This window comes from Hipposideros armiger, unplaced genomic scaffold (assembly GCF_001890085.2).
Source record: "Hipposideros armiger isolate ML-2016 unplaced genomic scaffold, ASM189008v1 scaffold_253, whole genome shotgun sequence".
Taxonomy (NCBI): Eukaryota; Metazoa; Chordata; class Mammalia; order Chiroptera; family Hipposideridae; genus Hipposideros; species Hipposideros armiger.
Genome location: NW_017731603.1, coordinates 1,916,778 through 1,941,886, shown reverse-complemented (window position 1 = coordinate 1,941,886; position 25,109 = coordinate 1,916,778). Strand labels below are relative to the sequence as shown.

Genomic DNA, 25,109 nt, shown 5'->3' with positions numbered 1-25,109 from the left:
GAAAAGCAGGTACAATCACCTATACACAAAATCCTCCACAACCACCCCCCTTAAAGGCAACCACTGCTATTTCGTCACCCTTGATTCTATTCTTGTTCCCATTTTGTTTTTTCCACACAGATTAAGTCATATACATATAGAAAACCTATTTTATGCTTAACTCATACTTTTTTTTTTTTTAGCTAAGCCATCCTGCCACCTGTTGGCAGCTCAGTGACAGCTCAGCTTGGGCTGGGCATCGAACCGCTGTTGCTCAGAGCTCGCTCGCACTCTTGAGCAAGCTCTTAACCAACTGAGCCACTCAGCCGGCCCTTAACATCAGATTCTTAACATTTTCCCATATAACTAAAATTTTCAAAAACAATTAAGTCTTTAAAAGTATTTCTCCTAAGCACATAAGCAATGCTTTTTCTGTATAGAAAATTTGAAAAATACTGAGAAGCAAAAGATCCCCATATTTATATCACCACATATGCATTTTCTTAAAAAATGGATTCAAAGCATATAAATTTATGCTTTCCCCCATACTATATCATAAACACTTTCCATGATTAAATATTCTGTGTTTCTACTTGTCCATGACACACGATTATCATTTATTTAACCATTATTGTGATGTCTGGCATTTAGGTTATTTCTATTAATAATGCTATGATGAGTTGTTATTACTTTGGAATATCTCCTTAGATTTCTAAAGCCAAACTAGTAAGTCAAAGGCTAAGAATAATTCTGAAGCTCTTCACATTGCCAAAGCACTTTCCAGAAATGTAAACACAAACTCGCCCAGTGTGAGTGGCAGCCCCAAATTCTCACTAGCATTATTTCTAAAGATTTTGTTAATTTCCTAAGTAAAAAAACTTTTTTTTTCACTACTAGTGGGGGTGAACTTATTACTTGCATTTACATGTTAAAATTATTCGTAGGTCTGTTACCTATTACTTATCAGGGTCTTCTCTTATATACGATTACGTACATTGATGTAGGTTTTTAACTGTGCCATACTGTTGTAAATTATTTTAGTGCATCACCTAATTTATTTTAGACATACATTAGCAGGGAGGTTACTATTGCTCTCATTGGTTACTCCGGGTCTTAAACAAAACAAACAGTATCTTGTGTATGCTACATTACTCAAAATCAGTTGGTAGTTACTGTATGCTGTTATATTCATAAAGCAGAGGCACTTCTTAAACTCAGCTTTCTCCTCACAAGAAACATGAATGCGAACCTTTTCCGGACTAAGACCATTATTTCTCAAACCGATGCAGAGCTGTGATCTACAGGAGCAGAGAGCACAAATGTGAGGTCTTTTCTTGGCCTGATCACTGCCCAGCCAAGGGACCCTGTGCAAGTCACTGCCCAGCCAGAGCTTCAGGTCCTTTGCAGGTAGACACAGCACCTCTCAAGTTTTCCTCATTCCTGACATTCTGAATCGAGGCTTCTGGGAATGCAAGGGCACCACCCAGTCAGTTCCTCCCCAGCCAAGCAGAGCTAGCTAGTGAGACTTACATTCTTCCACATCAGAGGTGAGAAGGAGTCTCCTCTGCTCTGCTGCTTACTAGCTGTGTGACCTCGGGCAGCTCTTCAACCTCAAGGAGCCTGTCCACCCATCAGGGAAAAATAAGCTTCATGGGAACAGGTCCCTTAAAATGTTAATTTCTCTCTCTCCCCGTTTATAATTTTAACTTTTTTCTGCCTTTCTCCACTTGTTTGCTGAATCATTTTTCAAACAAAAGGTCTCACATATTTATTATTGAACCAATCAACTAGTGCAGAATAGAAACAGAGAAAAATCTCCATCCAGGTAGTGGTGATGATTTCAGCTCGTCATGGTGAGATGCTAGTGAGCTTGCTACAGCGTAAATATGTGCGCCATCTCATGTGTGATTCCTACAGATGCACCTTGGTTCTTCCCTAGTGTGTCCTTAGAATTGTACCTGATTTTACTACCAGTTTTCATCCAAATCTATTGGGGAATGTGATGATTCTGCTTTTTGTTTCTTGGCCAGGAATTGTTTGATCCTTTGATCCTGAAAGTCTTGCGAAACTATGGTGAGGAAAAGAGTTAATGACAATGGCAGAGAAAGGAGACGAGAGCTGAATCTCTTGAGACTTTTAGAGTAAAAATAATACTCAAGTCTGAAATAACTTGAGTTATTCTATAAAGAATTATCAACGTTTCCCATCTCCTCTGAGGTAAACTGTGAGATGTTAGGTTAGAGCTGACCATGAGGGCAGCTTAAGGCCAAACGGGGCTACATGAAGTCTCTGAAAGTCACATTGCCTAGAGATTGGTGGGATGGAGAAGAACTGCAGTGTATCTACCACAACTCATAATTCCATTTTGTAGTTAGAATGGGGAGGGGAACTGAAAGCACTCCAGGTTTTTATTGTAAAAGAAAGTTACCATGTAAACATTAGATCTTTACCCATCTCCCTTAGAGCAAAATTAAAAAGGTAAGAACATTTATAGGTAATATCCTTACTGGTCCCCAACACCAAGAGGTTTGTCAGTCTATGCCTGAAACACGTTAAAAATCATGTTCAGAAATAACAAGAAAGGAGAAATGTAGGGACACATTTTTTTTCAAGTATACAATTTGTTTTTATTTACAATACCCTATAAAAATGTAAATTTAGAAATTTTAATTTTTATTAATTAGAACCAAACAAAAAAGATAAAAGCACAGAAAGGAAGAAATAATAATCAAGTCTTCACTTGATCGGCTGTGAAATGGAAAGGTAGGAAAGGCCCATAGTGGAAAGAGTGAGTGGGTAACGGCGGAGGGATGCTAGGTAATGTCACTGGGGCACAGCTAGTGAAGCCTGGGGCTACAGAATGGGAAGAAATGGAGAAAAAGGACAGCTGGTTATAACGGAGAAGGGTTTTACTGTTGTACAATACTTGTATGTGCAAAATGTTTCCTCTTTAAATATCATAGTCTGTTCTCCCGACTACATTCGCGAAGGTGAGAACAGCAAGAAGGTATATCAGGACAGTCATGTAACATGAATTCAGATTTAATTTTCTTGACGGCTGTAATCACTAGGGATCAAACCTCCTCATCCTGGTTGAGTGCTGGATGGGAGAGGGATAAGTGGAAAGGGTCATGGCTGTTGCCTGCTAGGATTCACACCCAGGCCCCTGGCTCCTGAGACAGGACGTGGGTGAGATGCAGGAGCAAGGGCAGCAGTTCTGCCCATGATGTGGAGGAGGCTGAAGAGGAAAGCAAGCCAAACAGCTTCCACAGTCACATCTGGAGGTTTCTACCCATGACACCAAATAAAAATGGGAAGAGAGAAGTAAAAGCATGGCTTACTGAAGTGGTCTCAGGAAGACAAAAGCTACACTGTGGATGCAGACGCTGCGTTGGAATCATCTTGGGCAATCTTCCATGCACTTGAGGGGAGGGACTCAAGTACACCGTAGTTGTAGCAGGAAAAAGGTTTAACCGTGTGCTGTTTCCATGGAGGTGGCCAGAAAGAAAGGAAATTCAAGAGGGGAGGAGAAAAAGGACTTCCCAGCCCAGAGCTGGGCATCAGCCAATTAAGAGTTCTGATTTTATGAAATGTGCTGCATATCCTGTATTTATATTAAAAAAAGTAGAACCCACCATATTAATTACAAGATGGGCTAGAAACATTAAAAGTACATCAGCTGGTTTGTGTGTACAGGAGGGATGTGTCAACCTAATATTTCTTAATCTAACTCATTCTTTAAGGATCCTCTGGAGACCACATCAACATATGTAGGGGGTGTGTGCGCGCATATACATGTATATTAATTTCTACTTAATTGGCTCTCCTATAGTCATATTAATACGGGGCAATGAAGAATACTTCAATAGGACGAGGGAAGGACCACTTTGGCAGGCTACATCTACTCTGAATCGGAGGAATGGTGGTGGGATAAAGGGAGAGATTATATTTGTGTCTCTAGGGCAAAGAAAATGCAAAATTGAGAATTGAGTAAAAACAGGACATGCAGAATTGTAACAAAGAAGGTAAGAAGAAACCAGCAGAAGTATCACCCAGCCAATTTCACAGAGCAGTCGGGAAGTACCTGGCATTTAGAGACAACCCCTGTGCACAGGAATCGGCCCCACAGACGCTTTGGGAACAAGCTCCCTTCCCGCCCTCATTAAAAACACTCCATTGGTGGTGGCAGCAGTGCAGGTGACAGCCAACAGGAGGCACAGGACACATCTGCAGATCTTTTATCGTATCCCCTGAACTAGCCTACAGGTGTAAAGAGAGAGAGAAATGAAACTTGTTTGTATAAGTGAGTTAAAACAGAAGGCAATCTTTTGCATTAAAATCACATCTTGCAGGAATTTCATACCAAAACTCCTAAGATATCTCTACCCTTAGCAACCAGTCAGCTATGAGGGAGGCTGTTGCTACACCCAAGACAGTGTTTTATATCTAGCAGATACGCATCTATTTGATACAAGTCTTTAATCTCTTTCACCATAATTCTGTTTTATGCCCCCGACCTCCTCATCACAACTTCTAAAGTGCCAACATTAGTGAGATGGGGAACTCTCCTGTTGCAAACTTACTGCAGTTTTGTCTCCAGCAAGTTCAGTTTCTGTCGGTCAACATAGCGAGAAAAGAGGGATACCAGGTTTGTGGGGATAGAAACTGGCTTGGCCAGGGCTGCTTGGGGAATCCGCAGGAGTTCTCGGGTGGCCATGAACATCACCTCCGTCCTGACAGGGAAAATCGATAGCAACAATATAAGAAAACAAATGGAAAGTTTACCCAAAAGAACTTAAAACAGACGAAACAGAGCCCAGACTGACCACTGGCTGTTTTCCGTTGGTTCTGCAGCAGGGTCTGAGCTCTGAAGGTCTTCCCCACGGCTCAGGACGATGAGGAGCAGTGACAGGCCAAACTACAAGAGGGGACAGAAGGAGTCAAACTCAACCCTGCATTGCATCCTCCTCCAGCACCACTGAGGGGATCCCAGCGTTGGATGGGGCATGGCATTAAGTCCAAACGACACCACTGCTGTGCTTCTCTGTGCAACTGGGCAAAGATCAGACAACCACGAACAGGGAGGCTGAGTCTGTCTCCTTGCTCAGCAGCAAAAAGCACTGGAAATCAATGGAAATGCAAAGTCCCAGTGTCCAACAGTCCCCTCTGCTCCCCCACCCCACCTGTGATAAAAAAATATTTGTTCCCTGCCATGGATTTCGTGGGATTTAGTTCTTCTCCTATTTATGAGAACAGAAATGGATTACAAAGGAAAGTTAAGTGAAGACTTATTTTGATACAGAAAATTAAGGTTCATGGAAAAAATAAAAAACATTAAACAGAGTAAGATATTTTGAATTAAGAAAACAAGGAATTAAGACCTATGAGAAAATGTACAAAGAAAAATAACTGGAACGATCAGGATACAAAGAAAAAAATTCCTTAAAAAAGGACACACCTATCTGTTATAGAAATATAAAGGCTTAGATAGATGTTAATGAGAGTTTAAAAAAAATAAAGAGAGAAAGACTAAACAGATATATTCCCACATCTAGTATTATTATATGCAGCAACATGCTTCAGAGACTGAAATAAAGATCTACTTTATCACATTTGTTTCATTTAGTGGGTAGTAAAAGCTAAAGGGGGCACAGAATGAAAATACAAACAGGGACAAAAACTGCTAGATTCATGTCTGAGTCATAGTTACAATGGGTCCGAGAGAAAGTGGGGATATTTTGGGGATTCTACCCCACCTTTCTGCATTCCCCTCATAGAAGGTAATTTTGCCTTTCCATAAAAGTTCCCTTCGTGTCAGAAAAACAACACTGGGCTATATAATGTTTGGCCTCATGATTTTCTGCCTTTGTCCAAATTAATACCAGGAGACCAAATTACATGGAAGGCACTAACTGATCCCTCCAAAACCCCACCCTAAGTCCCTGGAGGCAGTCACTTTTCAGCTGCTGATGTACTGCCCTTCAGGCACGCTTTGGCAGGTTTGCCGGCGCAAGGAAGGAGACTGCTTTCTCACTCTACTGTTAACAGGTGGCCCCTAAAGAGTGCCCTCTCAGTCCCAGGCATTATAATGAACTGTTCATAGCTGTTCTCTCATCTAAGTACCAAGAAGACTGTGACGTCAACATCGTTGCCTCCACTTTATAGATTAGGAAACTGTCGCTGAGCGAAGTGAAATAATCTGGTCAGGGGCACAAACCTAGAAAGCGGCGGCAAGGAAGGAAAACTCGCTCTCACAGATCATGTTCTTTCTTCCATGTTATGCTCTCCCTCGTCTCTGGCTCTTTAACTTGATGCAAACGCAATATGAAATGGGATGTTCTACTATTTAGTCTTAAAACCGCTACTTACCCACCTAACATGCTTTCCTGCTCCTATCAGGACTCCGATTTTATTTGTGGTGACAATGGTGTGACCTGAAGGATGTTTTCCAGCCTTCCCTGCCAGTAAGAGTGGCACGTGACTAAGACCTGGCCATTGGGATTAAGTTGTTGATTAGAACTCCTGGAAAAGGTGCACATAAGACAGGCAGCTAATCCACACCCGCTGGCCTCCCACACGCACCTCTCTTCTGAGGCAAGGTGAGGCCTTGAATTCTATGACCATCATGGACCCTAAGGGGTCCTCAGCGTGTCAGCCACTGCTAAGGACGGCAGAGAGAGCAGACCAAGGAGCCCGTGTGCCTGGCGATGCTGTGGAGCCACTCAACCAGGTTGATTCCACACGAGATACATAAAGTTCTGTTTTGTTGAAACCACTGTTCTTTCTAGTCTAAGCAGCTCAATGTACCTCCTGACTGAAGGAAACCTTATTTACAAGCTGCCACGGCCACAGCAGCCATTACGTTTACCTATAACTCAGGTCAGATGCCTTGCAAAGCCTTAGGGACGTGGAAGGGCAAGCCCACCTTGTTCTGGAGCACAGCAGCGAGGTGAGGGTTGGAGGGGGCTGGTGCGGCTGCACTCTGAGGTAGGTTCATCAGCTGCTGCAGAAGGCTGGTGACGGTCACTGATGGAAGATGATAGAGGAGGAGAGAGAAGGGACTCAGTAAGCATGGCAGCACCTACAAAAAAGAAATGAAAGCATCAGATCCTGGCAACTGTTCCTTCAGTGACCCTTCATCAGTGGGCAAGGATGAAAGGATGACCAGCTGTTATACCCAACTGCCTGAGGCAAGCTTTAACAATAAAAGGGTGGAGAAGTCTAGCAGATACTACTCGAGTCTTAATAATGGATTCTAAGGTATCTACTGAGAACTTTTTCAACTGCATATGCATAGAGGAAACTTCATGAGTTGTATGAACCAAGGGTATAAAATCACTTCTCAAATACACAAGAGTCATAATAAAACATCAGTATTTTAATTTATTCCACAAATATTTAAATACCTACAATGTGCCAGGCACTGTAGGCTAAAAACATAAGTTAAAAGGACAGCCCTTCAGGGATCTAAAACAGTGGGGAACATGAGTAAATTGGCAATTTCAATATACTGTGAGCAGCACTCTAAGATAGGTAAATTCTGAGTGCCACAGAATTACTGAGAAGTGTTTTCAGACTTAATTCTATCTTGTTTAATCTTTATAAAATCTCAATGAGGAGATGGAGCATTGATTAAGCAATTTTACAGATTAGAAAGCTAAATGATCAGAAGCTCAGTGTTTAGAATTACAAAGCTAGAGCCAGAATCCAAAGCTGTTGGATTCTAGCCTGCTAATCATTCATTCCTTTTTGCTGTAAGGCCCAGAATGGAAGGTTAAAACACAGAGCTACCAATATAATGAGGTTATAACAACACATGAAAGGAAATCAAATGTGCTTCCAGCACTCAATGCACATGGTATAAAAAATGATGATTGCTTTTACTTTAAATAGATCCAAGGATGGAGAGTAGACTACTTTTTGTGATCTATCACTCTAACTAAATAAAGCTTTAAAAACTAAAGCATTTTCAAACATACACAGAACTACAAAGAACAATATAATGAAGCCCATGCACCCATCACTGAACTTTAACAATTATTTAATCAATATTGTGCCAGTCTCATCAAATCTATGTTCCTCCTGTATCATTTCATCTACAATGACTTCTTTGTATCTCTAACAAAATCTCTCACAATACTGTCACACCTAACAAAATTTAATTCCTTAAGATCTAATATCTACTCCAAATTGAAATTTTCTAATTGTCTCAAAAATGTCTCATCATGATTCAAGTACAATCCACACATTAAGTACACTTGGTTGTACTTGGCTGCTAAGGCTTTTAAAATTTAAAAATCTGTTAACAGGTCCTTTGTCACTGTCTACCTCCTTTTCTCATACCATTTATTTGAAGAAACGGGGTCATTCGTCCCATAGTTTGGATCTGGCTAACTGCACCTCTGTGGTGTCATTTAACAGGTTCCTATGTCTTCTTTTGTTCCCCATAAAAACTGATAGTTAGAGTTAGAGGTGTGATTCAATTCAAGAGCAATGAGCAGAGGGGCTGGTGGAGGGTGAGAGAGCAAGAGCGCTCCACGGGTCCCGCTGCGCGCTTTCCACTGCATCACACACACCGAGACGCACCGAGCATCTGGCTGTCCGCCTAGTGGTGTTAACAGGGATTAGAGGGTCCCGGTGTTGTCAGCTGCTCCAGCCACTGTCAAGGTCCCCACCCACCTTTTACCTAATGCTTTTAGCACCAGTGATGATTGCTGTCCAGATTCACTGCTTTTCCATTAGGGGCTATAAAATGGTGATTTCCTAATTTTATCCTATTTTTGCATTTAGTAGCTTTCTGAAATTCTTCTCTGAAGAATTTTCTCTTATCAACTCTCTGGTCACCATGATATTTGGTTGTAATGGAAGGGCATTAATAAATGCTTGATTCTTTTCCTTTACATACCAGTTTTCAGAATAATGAGTTGATGGCCTAGCAATCTCTCAAGGTGATTAAAATATTTTTGATATCATAAACTCATTAAATATATTTGATATACTTCAATTCACTGCTGTAATTTTTCTTTAAGATACAAATAATCCCATTTTTAACAAGAGAAGCCCCTTCAAGTTGGTTTGTGCATCTTTTACAGAGGACCCTAGTAATCTTTTAGCTTCCTTGCTTTCTGGCACAAGATATTCCAGGGTGACCCTGTACATTTTATGCCTCAGACCTGGAACTAGCTATTACTTCAAGGAAACGGTAGAGATGTGGTCTAGTACTCGTTAATGCATACTGGTTAAAAACTTAGCCTCTGTATCTTACCAAGTTTTCCTCACTAGCAGGTAAGTTCCACTGCAGCAGGCATCTCTGGATCCCTAACTCCCAGCACCCAGAACTAGGTGCTGTATTTCGAGAACCGAAAAACAGTGCCTGGTACACAGAATTGTTCAGTAACTATTTGCTGAAAGAATAAAGCTCTCCCAAACTTGTTTCCATTGATGAGTTCCTCTGAGATTATGATGAGCGCCTGTCTCATTGTCTACAACAATTTATATGCTGTAAGGTAAATGTTCCTTTCAGTCTTGTCTTCTATTTTCTAGATAAACCTCAAATCCTACACCTCCAACTTATTTCTGCCAACCCATTTTCCATTCTTGAAATCTTTAAAACAACGTACTTGTCTCATCCCACTTCACTTTTTCCAATGAGGCCTACACTTTACATTCATTCCTTCTCTAAATGCAAAAATTACAAGATGGAATTTTTCAACTCATATTACAGAATGAATAATTTTGAAGTCACTGATAAGATATCTTGGGATCATTTGTTTCCTGGGGACTGTTACCAGATGGTTATTGCTCAACTTGCAGTCTAACAGATTCACTCTCATTAATTCTATTCTTTTTGAATCTCACCCTTAACACTAGCCCTTTGTGCTACCTTTATAAATTTCTTGCTTTGAACTTCTAAGACTGTTCCAAATTTTGCTATTCTTTCCAGTGTTATGACAGAAACAACCAGAAAGCAACTCTTACCAAGAGTTAACTTGTAAACTGGATAGCCATGTTTCAAATTCCAGCCTCGTTTAGATCATGATAAAAGTTATTTAAAAGCACTGGCCCTATTCCTGTGGGCAGGATGCCATTCAACTAAGTCTACAGGTGAATGAATGTTAAGCTACTGACAACAACCCAGTAAGTGATACTTTATATCCAGCAAATTAATCAAGACTGCAAATTTGCAAATGTTAGTATTCGATTCAGCAGGGGGCCCTGTTATAGATGCAGAAGCCCTGATCTTTTCTCTGTAAATGCTGATTCAGCATGCTTGGGGTAGGACTGAATTATTGTTTCCCAAATAATTTGGACAGAGACCACAGCAGAGACCACAGCTTTACAACTGTGTCATATCAGATGGAATTACTGCTTTCCTCATGTTTAGGAACATGGTTTGTTGGACAAAACAAAGGGTTAAAAATATAGGCCTGGAGTAAAGTTTGGCTTTAAATAATCAAATTATACTGCCGAAGGTTAGACAACACAACACAAAAAGAGGGAAGGAAAAGAAATTTGGATCCTAGAAATATTATTAACTATGAAGACAGAAAGGAAAGATGTCCCACATGCCGGGTTACCTCATCTTGTGCATCCTTCTTGATAAGGAAAGGGAGGTTCCTGGCTGTTGTCATGACAATGTCAACTGCTTGCTCTGTAGAGAGGAAAGGAAGAATACGGGCGACCATTCGCTTCCCTTTCCGGATACACATGATCTGTACAAAGTGGTCATCGCTTGGCCTGCAGGGGAATAAAAATGCTAACTTAGGTCAGCAAGAACAATGTAAAAAATCCTTTTTCCTCTTACACTTACTAAATGAATACACTGCATTCATTTTCATTCAATTATCTGTACAACAAAATAGTGAGAACTACTACTCCAACCTCAACCAAGTAATAAAAAATTTTCTGAAGTTTCACAAATGTAGAACATCATTTCAAAAATCGTATGCCAAAAAAACTTGGTCAAATTACATATGCGCAAATTTCCTTTACTAGCTCTTAAGCAACTATACAAATAGCATGGTTAATACAGCAAAATCTGAAAAAATACACAAGCAAAAAAGAAAAATATTCACAATCTCAGACTTAATTAGTGGTACAATTTTAAAGAAATTTTTGCTGTGCATTATATATTTTTATCTTTCATTTAAAAAAATGGGCCCACAGAATTCAGATGGCTTTACTTCACTTTTTCCAACAGCTTCTTGTGAACACTTTGTCCACATCAATAAATACATACTTCAACAATACACATTTTAATGACTGCATAGCATTGATCTCTGCATGAACCCACATTTATTTAACCAGTTCCCTGTCAGCCCAGCTCCAGAAAAGATGTGGTAAAAAGGTGCTTATTTTATGTTCTGTTTTGTGTATGTCCTGGCTTAGAAGAATCATCAGTTCTCTTAAAGGGGCAAAGAGAAAGGGAGTTATCAGGAGACGCCCCCTTACATTCATCAAATAAATATTTGGGATTTATAGAACATTTACCATTAGTAAGACTCTGTTCCAGCTACTGGGTGGGCAAGAGATGACAGCGATACAGAAAAAAAGATATATTCAGAAGCTCGGTCTCCACTGGAAGAGTGACTGGTTCCCATTGCATATGAGCATTCTACAGAATCCCTAGGAAGTTTAAATGTTTCTACTTTTCAGCTTAGTAGGAAAGAAAGTATATAAAGATTACATGGTTGACCATGCTAGTAAGCATAAACCAGGTACAATCTGTAAGCTCAAAAACAGAAATAATGTTTCCCACTGTATCGCCTCAGTAGATACTGAATAGGTATTTGTTGAATAAATGAATTCAGAATAACGAGGCAGGATTCTGAAATGTTTTATATGAAGTGGCATTTGAGTTCGGCTGAAAGGACAGGTTTGGAGCTTTCTGAGATGGTAAGGAAGGCTATCTGTAAGGCAGCAACGTATAAAGCGCAGTTTCGCAGAGTGAGGAGTCCAGCCAGCGCCATGTTTTTCTCCAAGTGCACGATTCTTACCTCTCTTGTCCAGGCAATTTCCCCCTTAAGTTTTCATACATGCTACAAATTTTGTGCTTTCTTTCATCCACCAGGGCAGGTCGCTCTTCTTCTAGACTTAGGAGATAACGCCTTTCATAATCCTCCACGTCAAGGAGTAAACTGTAGGTCTACGTGAGACACAAACCAGGACACGGCAAGGTAGGTCAGGGTCAGAGAATTAGATAAATAAGTTCACAGTTTAGGACTACCGGATAAAGACCAAGAGAAAACTCATTGGAGTAAGATTGAGAGAAAAAAGGTACTCTTTTAAATCCAATAAAACATAGTGAAAGAACTTATAAAATTCTTCAAACACCGTTCTTTGTCCCTCCTTGACCTCTAATCTAGAAGGTAATGACAGTGAAATTACACTTTCTAAAATTTCCAGCAACAACAGCACTGTAACATAAACAGTCACCCCTCTGAGTTCTGCCTTACATTTAGAAAAATGGGACTCATTACTACTGGGTGCCAGGCACTGCTCTAAACACTCTGCACGTACATATTCACTCACTGAATACTCACCACAGCCCAGGGGGTAAGAGACATCACCAATTCTACACATGGAGAAACTGAGGACAGCACAGAAAGGTTAACCAACCTGCCTCAAGTCACTGACTCAAAAATGAAAAAGGCATGATTTGCAGGCTGGTTGCAGTCTGTGCTCTTAACCACTACGTTCTACGGCCTTGCAACACGGGATTTATGCTTTACAAAGTAGCTGCCTGCATGTTACCTTGTTTTTCTTAGGAGCCAGCACAGTGTCCGGCGCCCAGGGAGTGCCTAATATATGTGAACAGACTTAACTGATTAAATTAATTCACAAGCAGAACAATGTAATTTCTATCCTCACTTTTCTTACAAAGGTGACCTACCCAAAGTATTCAGTTGTGACCCAAGTAAGCTTGGACAAAACCCCAGTACTTCTTTTTAACTTTTTTCAAAATTAAACTTATTGGTTTGACATTGGTTAGTAAAATTCTATAGGTTACAAGTGTACAGTTGTATAATACATCATTTATATATTGCATTGTGTGTTCACCAACCCAAGTCAAATCTCTTTCCGTCACCATATATTTGACTCCCTTTAGCCTTTTCTATTTCAACCCCACCCCTCTTTCCCTCTGGTAACCACTAAACTGTTGTCAGTCTCTATGAGTTTTTGTGTTTGTCTTGGACAACGCCCCTAGCACTCTTAACCATAACTGCAGTGCTCTTTCCATGAGGCCATACTGAAGTATACAACATTCCTTTCCAGTGTGCTCCAGTACACAATAGGCACCTAACCAGAATATATCCATTAATTAAAATCACAGAACACTGGTTGACTGCTTACTTTTCCACTTCTTGTGTACACATAAACTTGCAAGCTCCTCATTGGAAACTAACTATAGCGACAAATTCTAAAACTTACTTTCTCAATTATGACAAGGGTTTTTCGTCTCTTGTCCCGAACCTGTTTTTCTTTTGTCTCCTAAAAAAAGAAAAGACTATTCAGTGTGGACTCTTTACTTTTGTTAAAAATAAGTTTCTAGGGGCCAGCCGAGTGGCGCGATGGTTAAGAACTGGCTTGGGACGCCAGAGGACCCCGGTTCGGATCCCACATATGAGGGCTAGTGACACTGCCCTCCACAGCTAAGATGCTGAACAATAGCTCAACCTGGAGCTGGGCTGCCATGAGTCGCCGGCGACGGCATAGGCTGCAGCCCCTGTGGCAGTGGGTTGCCATGGGCTACCGTGTGTAGCCAGCAGCCAGCGTGAGCGGCCAGCAGCCGCAGTGAGCGGCCGTCCAGAAGCCGGTGACTGATCTGCCTCGCCCGGGAAGAGTGCAATGATGGTGCCAACTTGGGCCAGTGAAGCAACGTCCTCCACAACTAGATTGAAGAACAAAACGACAGCAACTTGTCTGTCCCCCTTCCCCCAATTCCCCAGCGCTGTTCCCATCCCCAAATTCCCCAATAAAAATCTTTAAAAAAAATAAGTTTCTAAGTGTGCACATGTAGTTTCACATGTGACAATACTTTGAGAAAAGGATCTTGGCTCTGTGAAGTCTGTGGACAGAGTCTGTGGACAGAGGTCATAGAGTTGACTGAACCAACCCACATACAAACCCTTGACCTGAATTCACAAACGAGCAAAAGGCAATTGTGGAATGCAGAAGATGAAGATATCATAGAAAAATCTCAAAGCACAAAGAAAATGGCAATTTAAAGAACTAGAGTAACTAGCTGATGCTGTTTACAGCCAGTCAGCCAGCTGACAGACTCCCGCCACCCTGGGTCCTGCCTGGCTGCCTTAGGGATGAGGGTGTGAGTGTCTCAGCACGACAGGCCAGCTAAGAAGTTCCGGGTTAGTTTAGACTCTACACGATTCCATTATGCCCGATTCCTTCCACAATGACCCCTAAAGCAGTAGTGATGACCCAGAATTTCTTAACCACACCATTCTGCTGACACTTACATCATCTTCACTCCGAGATGTCACAACAGCATCAATCATTTTCCGGGGATTATTCACACTAGAGACAGTAAGCTTTCCCAAGGAGCCCTCAAACTGCACTGCAAGGACAAAAAATATCCAACAAACAAAAACTTAGCAATGCAGAGACAGGCAGCTTTCAGAGAGCTTTAGATTCTCTATTCTTTAGTCACAGTCTAACAATTTACTACAAAATCCATGTATTATCTAAAGCAATCTTATCAAAATCGATCCTTTCCCATTTTTTTTTTTGGTTGCAATAATAGTCAAATAAAAATCTGAAGTGTTTCGCCCTTATCTATTTTAAGGATCCTAGAAACTGCAACAGGTTTTAAAAGTTATGGGCTCTCAAGTAGAAAATTATCTAAAAGGTCATCTGCCAAAACATTAATTCCATGCTTGAATAAGGCTGATCTCTGCACTGATTAAGGGCAATGGTACTTTACAAATCAGTTCCAAACATCTCTGTCTGCACATCTCTACAGTTTTTTATATTGTATCGTATCAGCAACCTGTCAGATTCCTCTTCCTATGGGCCCCGGGTCAGGACCTCACCTGGTTTATAGGCGTGCTCCAGTTTGGCCACCTGAGGGGTGATGAGCTTGGTGCGCTCCTTCTTGGGGCCATCACCTTGCACTTCTTCAGCAGCTGACAGTTTCTCCAGTTTTTCAAAGTAATTCTGCAGCGTGGGAAGATGATTTCAGTTGCAATGCAAGCACAGAATATGGCAGCTCTTTATTGTTAAATAATTAGCAATAAATACTTATACTACAATAGTGTCTGTAACAACTTGCACTCTATAAATATACTGATCTCTAATTTTTGTTAAACTGCTATAAATTTACTTTATCAAAAAATCCGAGCCTTCCAAAAGGCTAATCATCCATGAAAACATCTTTACAGTTAGACTGCTACTGCTCTTAATCGGAAGAACCAGATTACTGATGCCAAAGGGATTTGAAAACATTCGTCCAAGAGCCTCTAGAGGACAGTGTGAGAGGCTCTCCAGCTTGAAAAGAGGACAGAACTTGCTGAGTCAATTCTTATCCACTTGAAGACTACCTCAAAGAAAATTCTATCAATATTTAATCCTACCGATATTTAAATGAGTGCCTTCACCAGAGTAAGGGACTAAACTGTTATCCTCAAAACTAGCACAGAGTGTTTCTTCACCTGATAATAAAAGTCATCCAGGTAGGGATCAGTGCTCTGCAGTTGCATCATCTGGATTTTAGAGACCCAATCCTTTTCTCGCTGCAACATGAGATTGGCATATGGGTCCTTTCGGAGATGGTCCTGATGACCGCTCCGGTGACTTCCTCTGTCCCCTGCACCATTGAGATTCCGATGCTGACTGAAAAACAAAAATATGCCACATTCATTCTAAGCAGGTGCAATAATTATGCCTCATAATACAGGAATAAGCCAGGCCAATTAAAAAAAAAATTCCCCTTTGCTTTTGTTAAAAAAGAAGTGAAAAAGAGTTGAACCTTAACAGAATTTGACAGACAGAGCTATGCAACACATAATTAAGGAAATAAAACTAAGATCTGACTATTCCTTAGCATATGTGCATAGGTACTTTTCACCTATGAGCTTCTGCACAATCCCTACAATAACCCTATGAGGTAGGTGGTTTTATTTTCTCCATTCAAGAAAACCAACCAAGGCCAAAAGAGATGAAGTAATTTGCCCAAAGCCTGGTGGCAGAGTAAGAGATTGAACACAGGCCAATTTGACTCCTAGTCCATACACTTTTTAAAAACTTGTTGAAAATCATGAACACTTCAAATGTACAGAAAGCCCAGCAAATACTGTAATAAACATCCATTTACCTACCACCTAGATGTAATGAAAAAAAATATATTTGACCAAATTTGCCTCATCTTTAAAAAGTAACATCAAAGTAACACAGTGTTAGTTAAGGCTGAAGGCCTCTTCTACTGCTCTGGATCCGTTTCCAGCTTCCCTTCCTTCCCAGCGGAGTGACTGCGGTATCCTCCCTGAAACGTCTTATACTTATATTACTTGGGTGTCCATCTTCGAATTTTATATAGTGTTATTCTGTGTGCCTTACATAAATGGTACTAGACATGGAATTCTCCTTGTTTCTTACTCAACACCATATTTTTCATATTTACCCATGTTGATAACATACCTAGATATATACTAAAAGATAGAACCGCTAAGATGTGGGTGTATTCACATTTTCAACCTTATTTTTTATTGCCAAATTCTCTCTTAAGAGGCTATATACTCCACTTATACCAACAACGATGATGAGACACTTAAATTTTGCCTGTCTGATGATATACAATGGTTATCTAATTTTAATCTGCATTTTTCTGATTACAAGTGAGCTTGAAGCTTTTCATTTTTATAAGCCATGTAGGATCTCCTGGGAATTGTACGCTTGTGCACGATGTTTTTTATTATACAGAACAGTTACCATGAAATCTATCCTCTTAACAAAATCTGAAGTGAACAATCCCATCCTGCTAGTGATAGGTACTAGAATTTTAATATAGGTACTAGAATTTTAATATAGTATTTTTAAAATTAATATTTTAAGAGCCCATACTGTTTTTTCCTTGTAAAAGTTATTCTAGGGGCTGGTCGAGTGGCTCAGTTGTTAAGAGTTGACTTGGGAGCGCGAGCTCTGAGCAGCAGGGCTGCCGGTTCAGATCCCACATGGGCCAGTGATGCTGTGCCCTCTACAGCTAAGATGGTGAACAACAACTCGACCTGGAGCTGAGCCGCTGTGAGCTACCGTGAGTGGCTGGTAGCCACTGTGAGTGGCCAGTAGCTGGCAAGAGCTGCCATGAGCCGCCGTCCAATGGCCGGTGACCAATCTGCCTCAGCCGGGAAGAGCGCAATGAAATACCAGCATAAGACAGTGAACCGACATCCTCCACAGCTAGACTGAAGAACCAAAGGGCAGCAACTTGTCTGTTCCCCTCCCACAATTCCCCAATAAAATCTTAAAAAAAAAAAGAAATTCTAGAACTTCTTTGAAAGAAGGAATTACACGCTAAGAACTATAAAATTGAAGGTTGAAGAAACTTCAAAGTTTTCTTTAATTTTCTTATTTTATATATATATATATATATATATATATAAACGATTATAGGCTATTAGCTCCATGAAGGCACAGGTTTTCTACTCATATGCTCATATGTCTGGTTCTTTCAATTCCCAAAATCTACCATAGTATCTGGTATATAGCTGGGGGTCACATATAAATATATACTTATATTTGTTGCATGAAGATTAAATAATTACAGGTAAGATTAAAGAGTGACTATTGGCTTAACCTAAGGTCCAAATGTAAGGCTAGCCACTGTGTTCCAAGATTACCTCAGAGCTGAACTGGTAGATAAAAGGTACCAGGTAGTTAAGGGTATAGTAAGAACTTGGTAAGGAGTGGGTATAAAATATTAACTAAAAAAAAAGATCAGACCTAAACTGTATTTCTGATATAGGATCAAAAGAATTACACAATTTTGGGAAATTAGTTGATAAAATCTTGTCATTTAAAGCTAGTGTATCAAAAACATAAAACAGCACATATGATCTGACTTTCCCAGTAAAACAAGCTCAATACTAATTAAATTTACTTAAAAAAGTAAACTAAATTAGTAGTACCTTGGTACACTGTCAAAATGAAAAGCTGAATTAAGAAACCACAGAGGAAGGGATGAGAACTTACTTTCTATTCTGTTGCTGCCTCTGATGCAAGAGTCGGCGGTGCTGTGGATGGAGGTGAGTGGTGTCGGGTCTGAACACTGGGGCCTGAGATCTAGGAAAAAAGGAAGAGGTTTTCAGTTCTGCTGTAGAAGACACAGGTTCAACCAAGGGGCTGTTAAAATTCTAAAGAAACCATGTAGAAGGAAAAGGTGGCCATGTTTTCATGTCTTCCACAAAGGTTTATTCTCAACTCCGAAGATGATGATCAAAAAATTTGAGAAAAAGAGTATAATTCTTTTTCTTTTTGTTCCTATTAAACAGAAGTCTCTACATCGATTTAATGTACTTAGTTTCAACTATTTGGGAATGACGTTGAAAATGTGTGTGTATGATTAATTTTATGTGTCACCTTGGCCCCAACTATGGTCCCCAGTTGTTTGGTCAAATAGTAGTCTAGATGTTACGGTGAAGGTGTTTTGTAGATGTGATTAATTCACAATTGGATGACTTTAAAAAAGATGACCCTTGATGATGTGGGTGGGCCTCACCCAATCAGTTGAAGGCCTTAAGAATAAAAACTGAAGTTTCCCAGAGAATACGGAATTTTGCCACAAGGCTGGAACACAGAAGTCCTGCCTCAGCTTTCAGCCTGCCAGCCCACCCTACAAACTTCAGACTGAAGACTTAAACCTCAATATATAAATTAAAAGCACCTGGTTACACTGTCAAAATTAAAAGCTGAATTAAACCAAAGGAGAAGGAGGAGTACTTTCATATATATTCTGTATATACATATAACTAATTTATATATTATATATACACAAGTGAATATACGTATGTGTATGGTACCTACGTGTGTGTTCGTAAAACGTATGTAAGTGAGACATAAACTTTAGAGGAAATAGAAGTGATTAATCAGTAACATCCAAGTGTACATAGGAAGCATGTGACTTGAGGCAAGTGTGAGTCATAAGAGAGCTTGGAGACTGCCAGGCATTTCTGTGGTTGGCAACTTGAGGATCCAGTAACAGCTCAAAATATGTCCCTTGCAAATATGAACAATGAACAAACAAACAGTGGGACTTGCTTTGTATACCTTAGGTTTTGCAGGTGAGGTCCTGGGCCAGGGGGGTGCTGCTGCGGAGGAGATGGTGTAGCAGGGGGCGGAGCACTAAAGAAGGCACGGAAGCCTGGTGCTGGCGGAAGCATCTGCCCAACTCGCCCCTGCAGCAACTTGGGATTCATGGCAGCAAGCGGGCTACCAACAAATCCAGGGACCCGTGCAAATTGGCTGGGAGACATCCGTCCAGGCTGCAGCTACACAGAGCAACAAAATCTTAGATTTAGTTAACCAGCAAGTCCCCTTGCTCTTTTCCACAGAGAAGTTAAAACTGTTTCCATCAATAATTTTGTTTGGAAAAGTAAAGGAAAAAATACGAGGCAGTAGTGGTTGATCAAAGAGCAAAGAAAAGGCTATTTAGCAAACCTTGGAAAGTAAGAGAGCTCTTTATGGGTCAGGCTAATCACAGGCTTACCTGTGCTCCTCCAAGAAGCTGTGCTCTCTGGAGGGGGCTGAGAACAGGAGGAACGCTAGGAGGAAAGGGGTGACCCAGGAGAGAAGAATTCTAGGAAAAAAAAAAAAAAAGAAAAAACTATCCTCATACTATGAAACAGGTAAATCAATGTAATAAGGGAACTCAGAAGAAGTGCAGAACAAACTTGGATATAAAAACCCTTAAATCGTACAGTCAAGCTGTCCACTGAAGAAATATAAAAAATTATGAAATTGTGAAATACTACGATAATGTAACATGAAACAGAAAGCAGGAGGATGAGGGGCAGAGAAGCAGGAAACCAGATGACCACACTGAGTTTAGATTTTTTTAAAGATAAGAATCGAGGTAAGAAACAACTGAACATGATAAACCATGTCTCTGCGCTGGGGACCAGAAGATCCAGAAATTCAAGAATGAAATAGAGAGAGAAAAAATGTGTAATTTAGGAGATGTCAATATCTAGTATAGTGGTCACACAGGTAGTGATCAGAGAATATAGACTGCACATTGTCATCAGGCCGTAGAGTGACATACCGGGACATTGCAGAGCTGGTTTGGAGACATCCTCTCACCATAGGGAGCAGGATACCGTGGTGGCATTGGGGGCCGAACATGGACAGGCTTCGGACACAGAATCTATCAGGACAAACATACGTACAACTACACTCAGTGAGGTCAGTTTTTCCTCCACCTACAGTCCCTCCCCTCGAGTACTGGCAGAGACACAGAACTCAATGCAAAGCCCTACTTCTAAGCAAATTGCTATGGCTATGGGCTCACATACAGAACCTCTGGTCACTTCCTCTTGCGTGTGCCACTTTTTACTGAGGAAGATTTAGCTAATTCTCCAGTTATCCCCACCCTTCCATGCTATCTGAGGGAGGTACCAGCAGATATTCGGACTTGCAAATTCTCTCCAAGAGGATATATTTTGGTAGCAGTGAGGGAGAAGGAATGATAAGAAAGCTGGAGGATTAACTAAGTCCTATTCAGAAGCCCCTGTGATATGGCCGCCATGCTCAGCTCTTGTGTGATACATTGTGACTCCACCATTTCATAGGCTACTGAGCCTAACTAGGCCATACCAACACCACCCTCCCCCCATACCTTCCAAATTGGCCTTCCTTTTCAGCTGCTGGTTTCAGGTGGAGGAAAGTCTATGGAACAGGACTGCACAGGCTCTAGGGAAAGCAGGGATATCTTAAAGGTAAAAAGGGATGTGGACAATGCTGTGTGTTCCCACTCCCCCCAGCTTTCAGTTACCTCTCTGCCAATGTTTTGGGCAGCCAGCAAAACACTTTTAAAAGGATATATACACTAAATGTGCTTAACTACCCTTTTTTCCCCCAGTTAAAAAGCAGCAGCAACAGGAGCAGCACCAGCAAAGGGCATTAGGGAATGTGTCTCTTATTGGCACTCACTTCTCCTCTACTTGGCTATTTTTCTTTCTAATCTAACGCCTACCCAAACTTCCACCCTCCTCCCAGCATTCCCAATTTCCCAAATAATTTTGCCCAGATTCCCAATTTCCTGGGCTGAGTGCCTGTTAATGAGAAGTACCTGCTGGTTGAAGCTGGGGACAGCCATCTGCTTAGGTGGGGTGCCTATGGGGACAGCTCTAACAGGAGGACTCCCGATGACAGGTGAAGTGGACCGCCGTGGTAATGCACGCTCAGAAAGGTCCCGATCATCTTCTGGGCCTTGAGGGGGCCTCGGAGGCAAGGCATATTCTAATACAGATACCGCAGGCATTTCCTAGTTGAGGAAATAGTAAACAAATTAGCTGACTTGAAATGTTTTAATAATCTCTACAGAGGCCAAAAATATCTCGAGAAATTATTTTTTTTTTAATTTATTTTTATTTCATATCCAGTAAAATCTGCCCTGTACAGTTCTCCGAATTTTAATAAATGCAGGGTCGTGGGTCTACCTCCACAATCAAGATACAGAGCGTTTTATCACTCCCCAGCCTTCCTTCGTATTGTCCCTTCGTAGTCCACCTCTCTCTCTAACCACCAGCAAACACTGATCTTGTTCCCCATCCTTACAGTTTTGCCTAGAAATGACTTTGGAAGTAATTCCAATCCTAAGCTGAAAAATCTGAGTTCCAATGGCTTCCTTTTAACTGTCTCAAAGTAAAGCACAGTCAAGTGAGCACTGGCAGCGAGGCCGGCAGGGTACAGTCAACCAGTACACTGCGCACGGGGCAGGTAATCAACGTGAGGCTGGCAAGTGCTATCCAGCTGTGTTTCTGTAAGGAAAGAATGACAACGGAGCCAACCTGAAATTTCCACACATTAGGAATTGTATATAAAACGTCTGATACCTGAGCAAGCAGTGGTCCTCGGATTCGCCTCAGAACTTCAGATCCATCCCAGATGCTGGAATTGAGACTTCCTGGTTGGGACTAACAAAAAAGGAAAACTCATACAAAGTCTGGAATACTGTGGGCTCTCTGTGAGACTTACGTGCTTTTAAAAGGTGAGCAAGGCTCCATAAGAGCCTCAACTGCTTAAGAATAAGAAATTATAGTGTTCTAGACTATACATTACTCCCCAACTTCATCTCTGGAACTGCTATCAGAAATTATATTAACAATTTTCTACGGCACATGCAATTTGGTACACTTATGTATTGTTACTGATAGCAGATGAAATAAAATGGCAAAGCTCACTACTTCACTTTACTTATTAGTTTGCATTGGTGCCCAAAGCAGAGTAATTTACTCACTTGCACAATTGGCCTGGTCTGCACTGCCCTCATGATAGCTGGATCTTCTAGTTCGTTTTCGATCACCATCTTACTCAGCCTTTCTGCCAGGTTCTCCTCATGGTCGCCCAGCAAGTCCATCTCATCCCTTTCTCCATTGCCTGTTTGTTCGTTGACTGTCACCGGTAGCTTGTCTTCCAATTCAGCCAGTCGCTCATGTGCTTCCTGCCAATCATCATCTATAAGGAAACCATAAAAAAGAAATAATAGTTCATATTGGAACTAAAAAGTTTTATAAAATTCTTGTTAGCCAAGTGAACAATTCCAACTCCAGAAGATAGGTGGAATGTTCAATTTCCACTTAGAGACATGAAATAAGGTTTAAATTAAAGTGGGCTTTTCATTATTAACAACAAACAACATCATACCAGGAGTAAAATTCAAGCATTTAGAGTAATGGCTTAATATATTATCAATGGTGTCCAAACTATATTCTAAAACTGATTTGTAAACTGTTTGCTTTGAATTTCTATGACATTTCAGGCAAAGGCTTTAAAGTTAAAGCTCACTGCACTAACATACAACTCTCTCTTAGATTAAAACTGCCATCTTCTTTAAAGCTCATGAATCCATTCATTTCAGTTAATATTTATTGAGCATCTATTGTGTGACAAGCACTGTTTTAGGCGCATAGGATACATGAGTGTACAAAACAGGCAAGGATCCCTGCCCTCCTGCAGCTTTCCTTCAAGCAGGGAAGAGACAGATAATACACAATAAACATAATGAATGATTAGATACTGTATTTGAAGATGAAATGCTACAGGAATATGGAGGAAGAGAGGCAGGCTGAACATTTTAAATAAGATGGTCACCTATTTCATTGCGAGGGTGACATTTGAGCAAAAGATTCAAGAATAAGATAGTTAGCCACGTTCCAGGCAGTCAGTATAAAGGCCTTACGATGAAAGGCTGACAATCTGGAGAAACAGAAAGGACCGTGTTTAGGTTGGACGGATCAAGGGAGGAGAGGAAAAGAAAGTGAGGTCAAAGAGGTAGCAGGAGGCAGCTCCTTCTGAGCCTCTTGGGATGACACTGATTGAAATGAGGGGTCACTGGAGGCTTTGACGTGGCCTGACTTTTTGAGAGAATCACTCTGGCTGCTGTGCTGAAAACAGATTGGGGTGGGGAGGGCAGAAATACTGGAGAGGTATGGAGGCAGCCAGGAGGCTACTGCAGTATGCCAGGGCAAAGGTGATGGGGACTTGCCTTGGGTCAGCTCCTCTCCTATCGTAACTATGTCGCTGCGGCTCCTGCACACTAGTAGTCTGTAGCACTGGCACTAGGTTGCTGGCTCATATTTTTATGCTGACAAAGCATGATTTTTGAGTCCCGCTATAGCACAGGCGAATATCTTCACCAGCTTCTCTAGAACCCGACCTTACTTCCATCAAGTCTCTCATTCCAGTGTTCTTCAATCTCATCATTCCATTCTGCTTCCATCATAAAACCTCTACTCACTATTTTGCTCCTCTCAGCATTCAAATTCAGACACCTTTCCCTCTTCAATGAAGCTTTCCCTAAATAATCTTTTCATTTTAATTCTACCTTTACTTCATCTAAACATGCACTACTTTCTAATCCACAAAAAACCCACGCATTCTTTTGTATGTTATATATTTTATCCTGATTTGTTTTCTTTCGTATGTCCTATAAATTTCAACAGAGCAGCAACAGGTGATTCCCTTCATAACTAACATAGAAACACAGAATTCTCAAAAAGTGTCCTTAATGACAATCTTCCCCATATAAATTTCCCAGATACCTCATTAGAAGAAAGGAGAAGGAAGAACTGGGGGTACCATGACAAGAAAAAAAAAAGCCTGGTATATACTAAGGGTATAATAAATGGTAACACTTAAAAAAAAATACATGTTACATCACACAAATATGTAACTTAGAAGAAAGTGAGTTTCCCATAACTCCTCAGGTATGTAAAATTTTTTAAATTGCAAACTATCAAGTTTAACTTGTTTCTTTAAATAACTTTTTTACTTAAGCAATACCTTGGACATCATTTCATGCATGCACACACACATAACTACTGAGAATATCTCATTTTAAAAAATATCTATATAACATTCTATTCTATTGATAAAATAAAACTAATTTAACTTATCCCATACTGATGGACATTTAGATTATTATAAACTTCCAAATTTGTAATTTGGTATGTTCAGAACCACTGTCTCGTCTTTGGACACTATGGTAGATTTGAATGTATTACTTGTGGTAAAGGAAAAATTCTACCTTAGATGAAAATTATAATGTTAATTTAAATAATCAGTTATCTGAAAAAAAATTCTTAAAGAACACTGTAATTAAAAATCAAGTGTTACATTAACATTTGTGTCATGTTTGCTAAGGAACAGTAAACTGAGAAAGTTTTTAAAGGACAAACTGTTTTTTGTACTTTTACTAACTCACCAATACCAAAAAATGGGAGTCTATAACCCTGAGTAAGAAATGTTTTTATACTTATGTTCCAAATTTAAGAATTTGTTAATGGATTGAGTCTAATGCAGTAGAGTTCTAATTTGCGTTGTTTTCATTCACCACTTCCCATGCACATCTTTACTTAAACTTTACCAGATCCTACCAAAGATCAACAGTCTATTTGTCC

At 40.5% G+C, this 25,109-nt stretch overlaps 1 protein-coding gene across 2 annotated transcripts in view; it reads right to left on the bottom strand.

Moving 5' to 3' along the window:
• Nucleotides 1-2,586: 2,586 nt before the first annotated feature.
• Nucleotides 2,587-25,109, bottom strand: part of PATL1 (PAT1 homolog 1, processing body mRNA decay factor) — a 28,409-nt gene continuing 5,886 nt past the window's right edge. Inside the window, exons 3-19 of one of the 2 annotated variants that reach the window (XM_019656061.1) lie at nt 22,448-22,665; nt 22,044-22,124; nt 21,278-21,472; nt 20,252-20,353; nt 19,697-19,786; nt 19,258-19,478; nt 18,184-18,273; nt 15,648-15,828; nt 15,030-15,153; nt 14,457-14,554; nt 13,411-13,470; nt 11,976-12,124; nt 10,557-10,716; nt 6,905-7,060; nt 4,806-4,897; nt 4,563-4,712; nt 2,587-4,239 (exon numbers count right to left, since the gene is read on the bottom strand). In XM_019656061.1, the coding sequence (XP_019511606.1) occupies nt 4,218-4,239; nt 4,563-4,712; nt 4,806-4,897; nt 6,905-7,060; nt 10,557-10,716; nt 11,976-12,124; nt 13,411-13,470; nt 14,457-14,554; nt 15,030-15,153; nt 15,648-15,828; nt 18,184-18,273; nt 19,258-19,478; nt 19,697-19,786; nt 20,252-20,353; nt 21,278-21,472; nt 22,044-22,124; nt 22,448-22,665 (2,189 nt within the window). In that variant the 3' untranslated portion in view covers nt 2,587-4,217. The remainder of the gene's footprint in view (nt 4,240-4,562; nt 4,713-4,805; nt 4,898-6,904; nt 7,061-10,556; nt 10,717-11,975; nt 12,125-13,410; nt 13,471-14,456; nt 14,555-15,029; nt 15,154-15,647; nt 15,829-18,183; nt 18,274-19,257; nt 19,479-19,696; nt 19,787-20,251; nt 20,354-21,277; nt 21,473-22,043; nt 22,125-22,447; nt 22,666-25,109) is intronic. The other variant, XM_019656062.1, reaches the window with a different exon arrangement.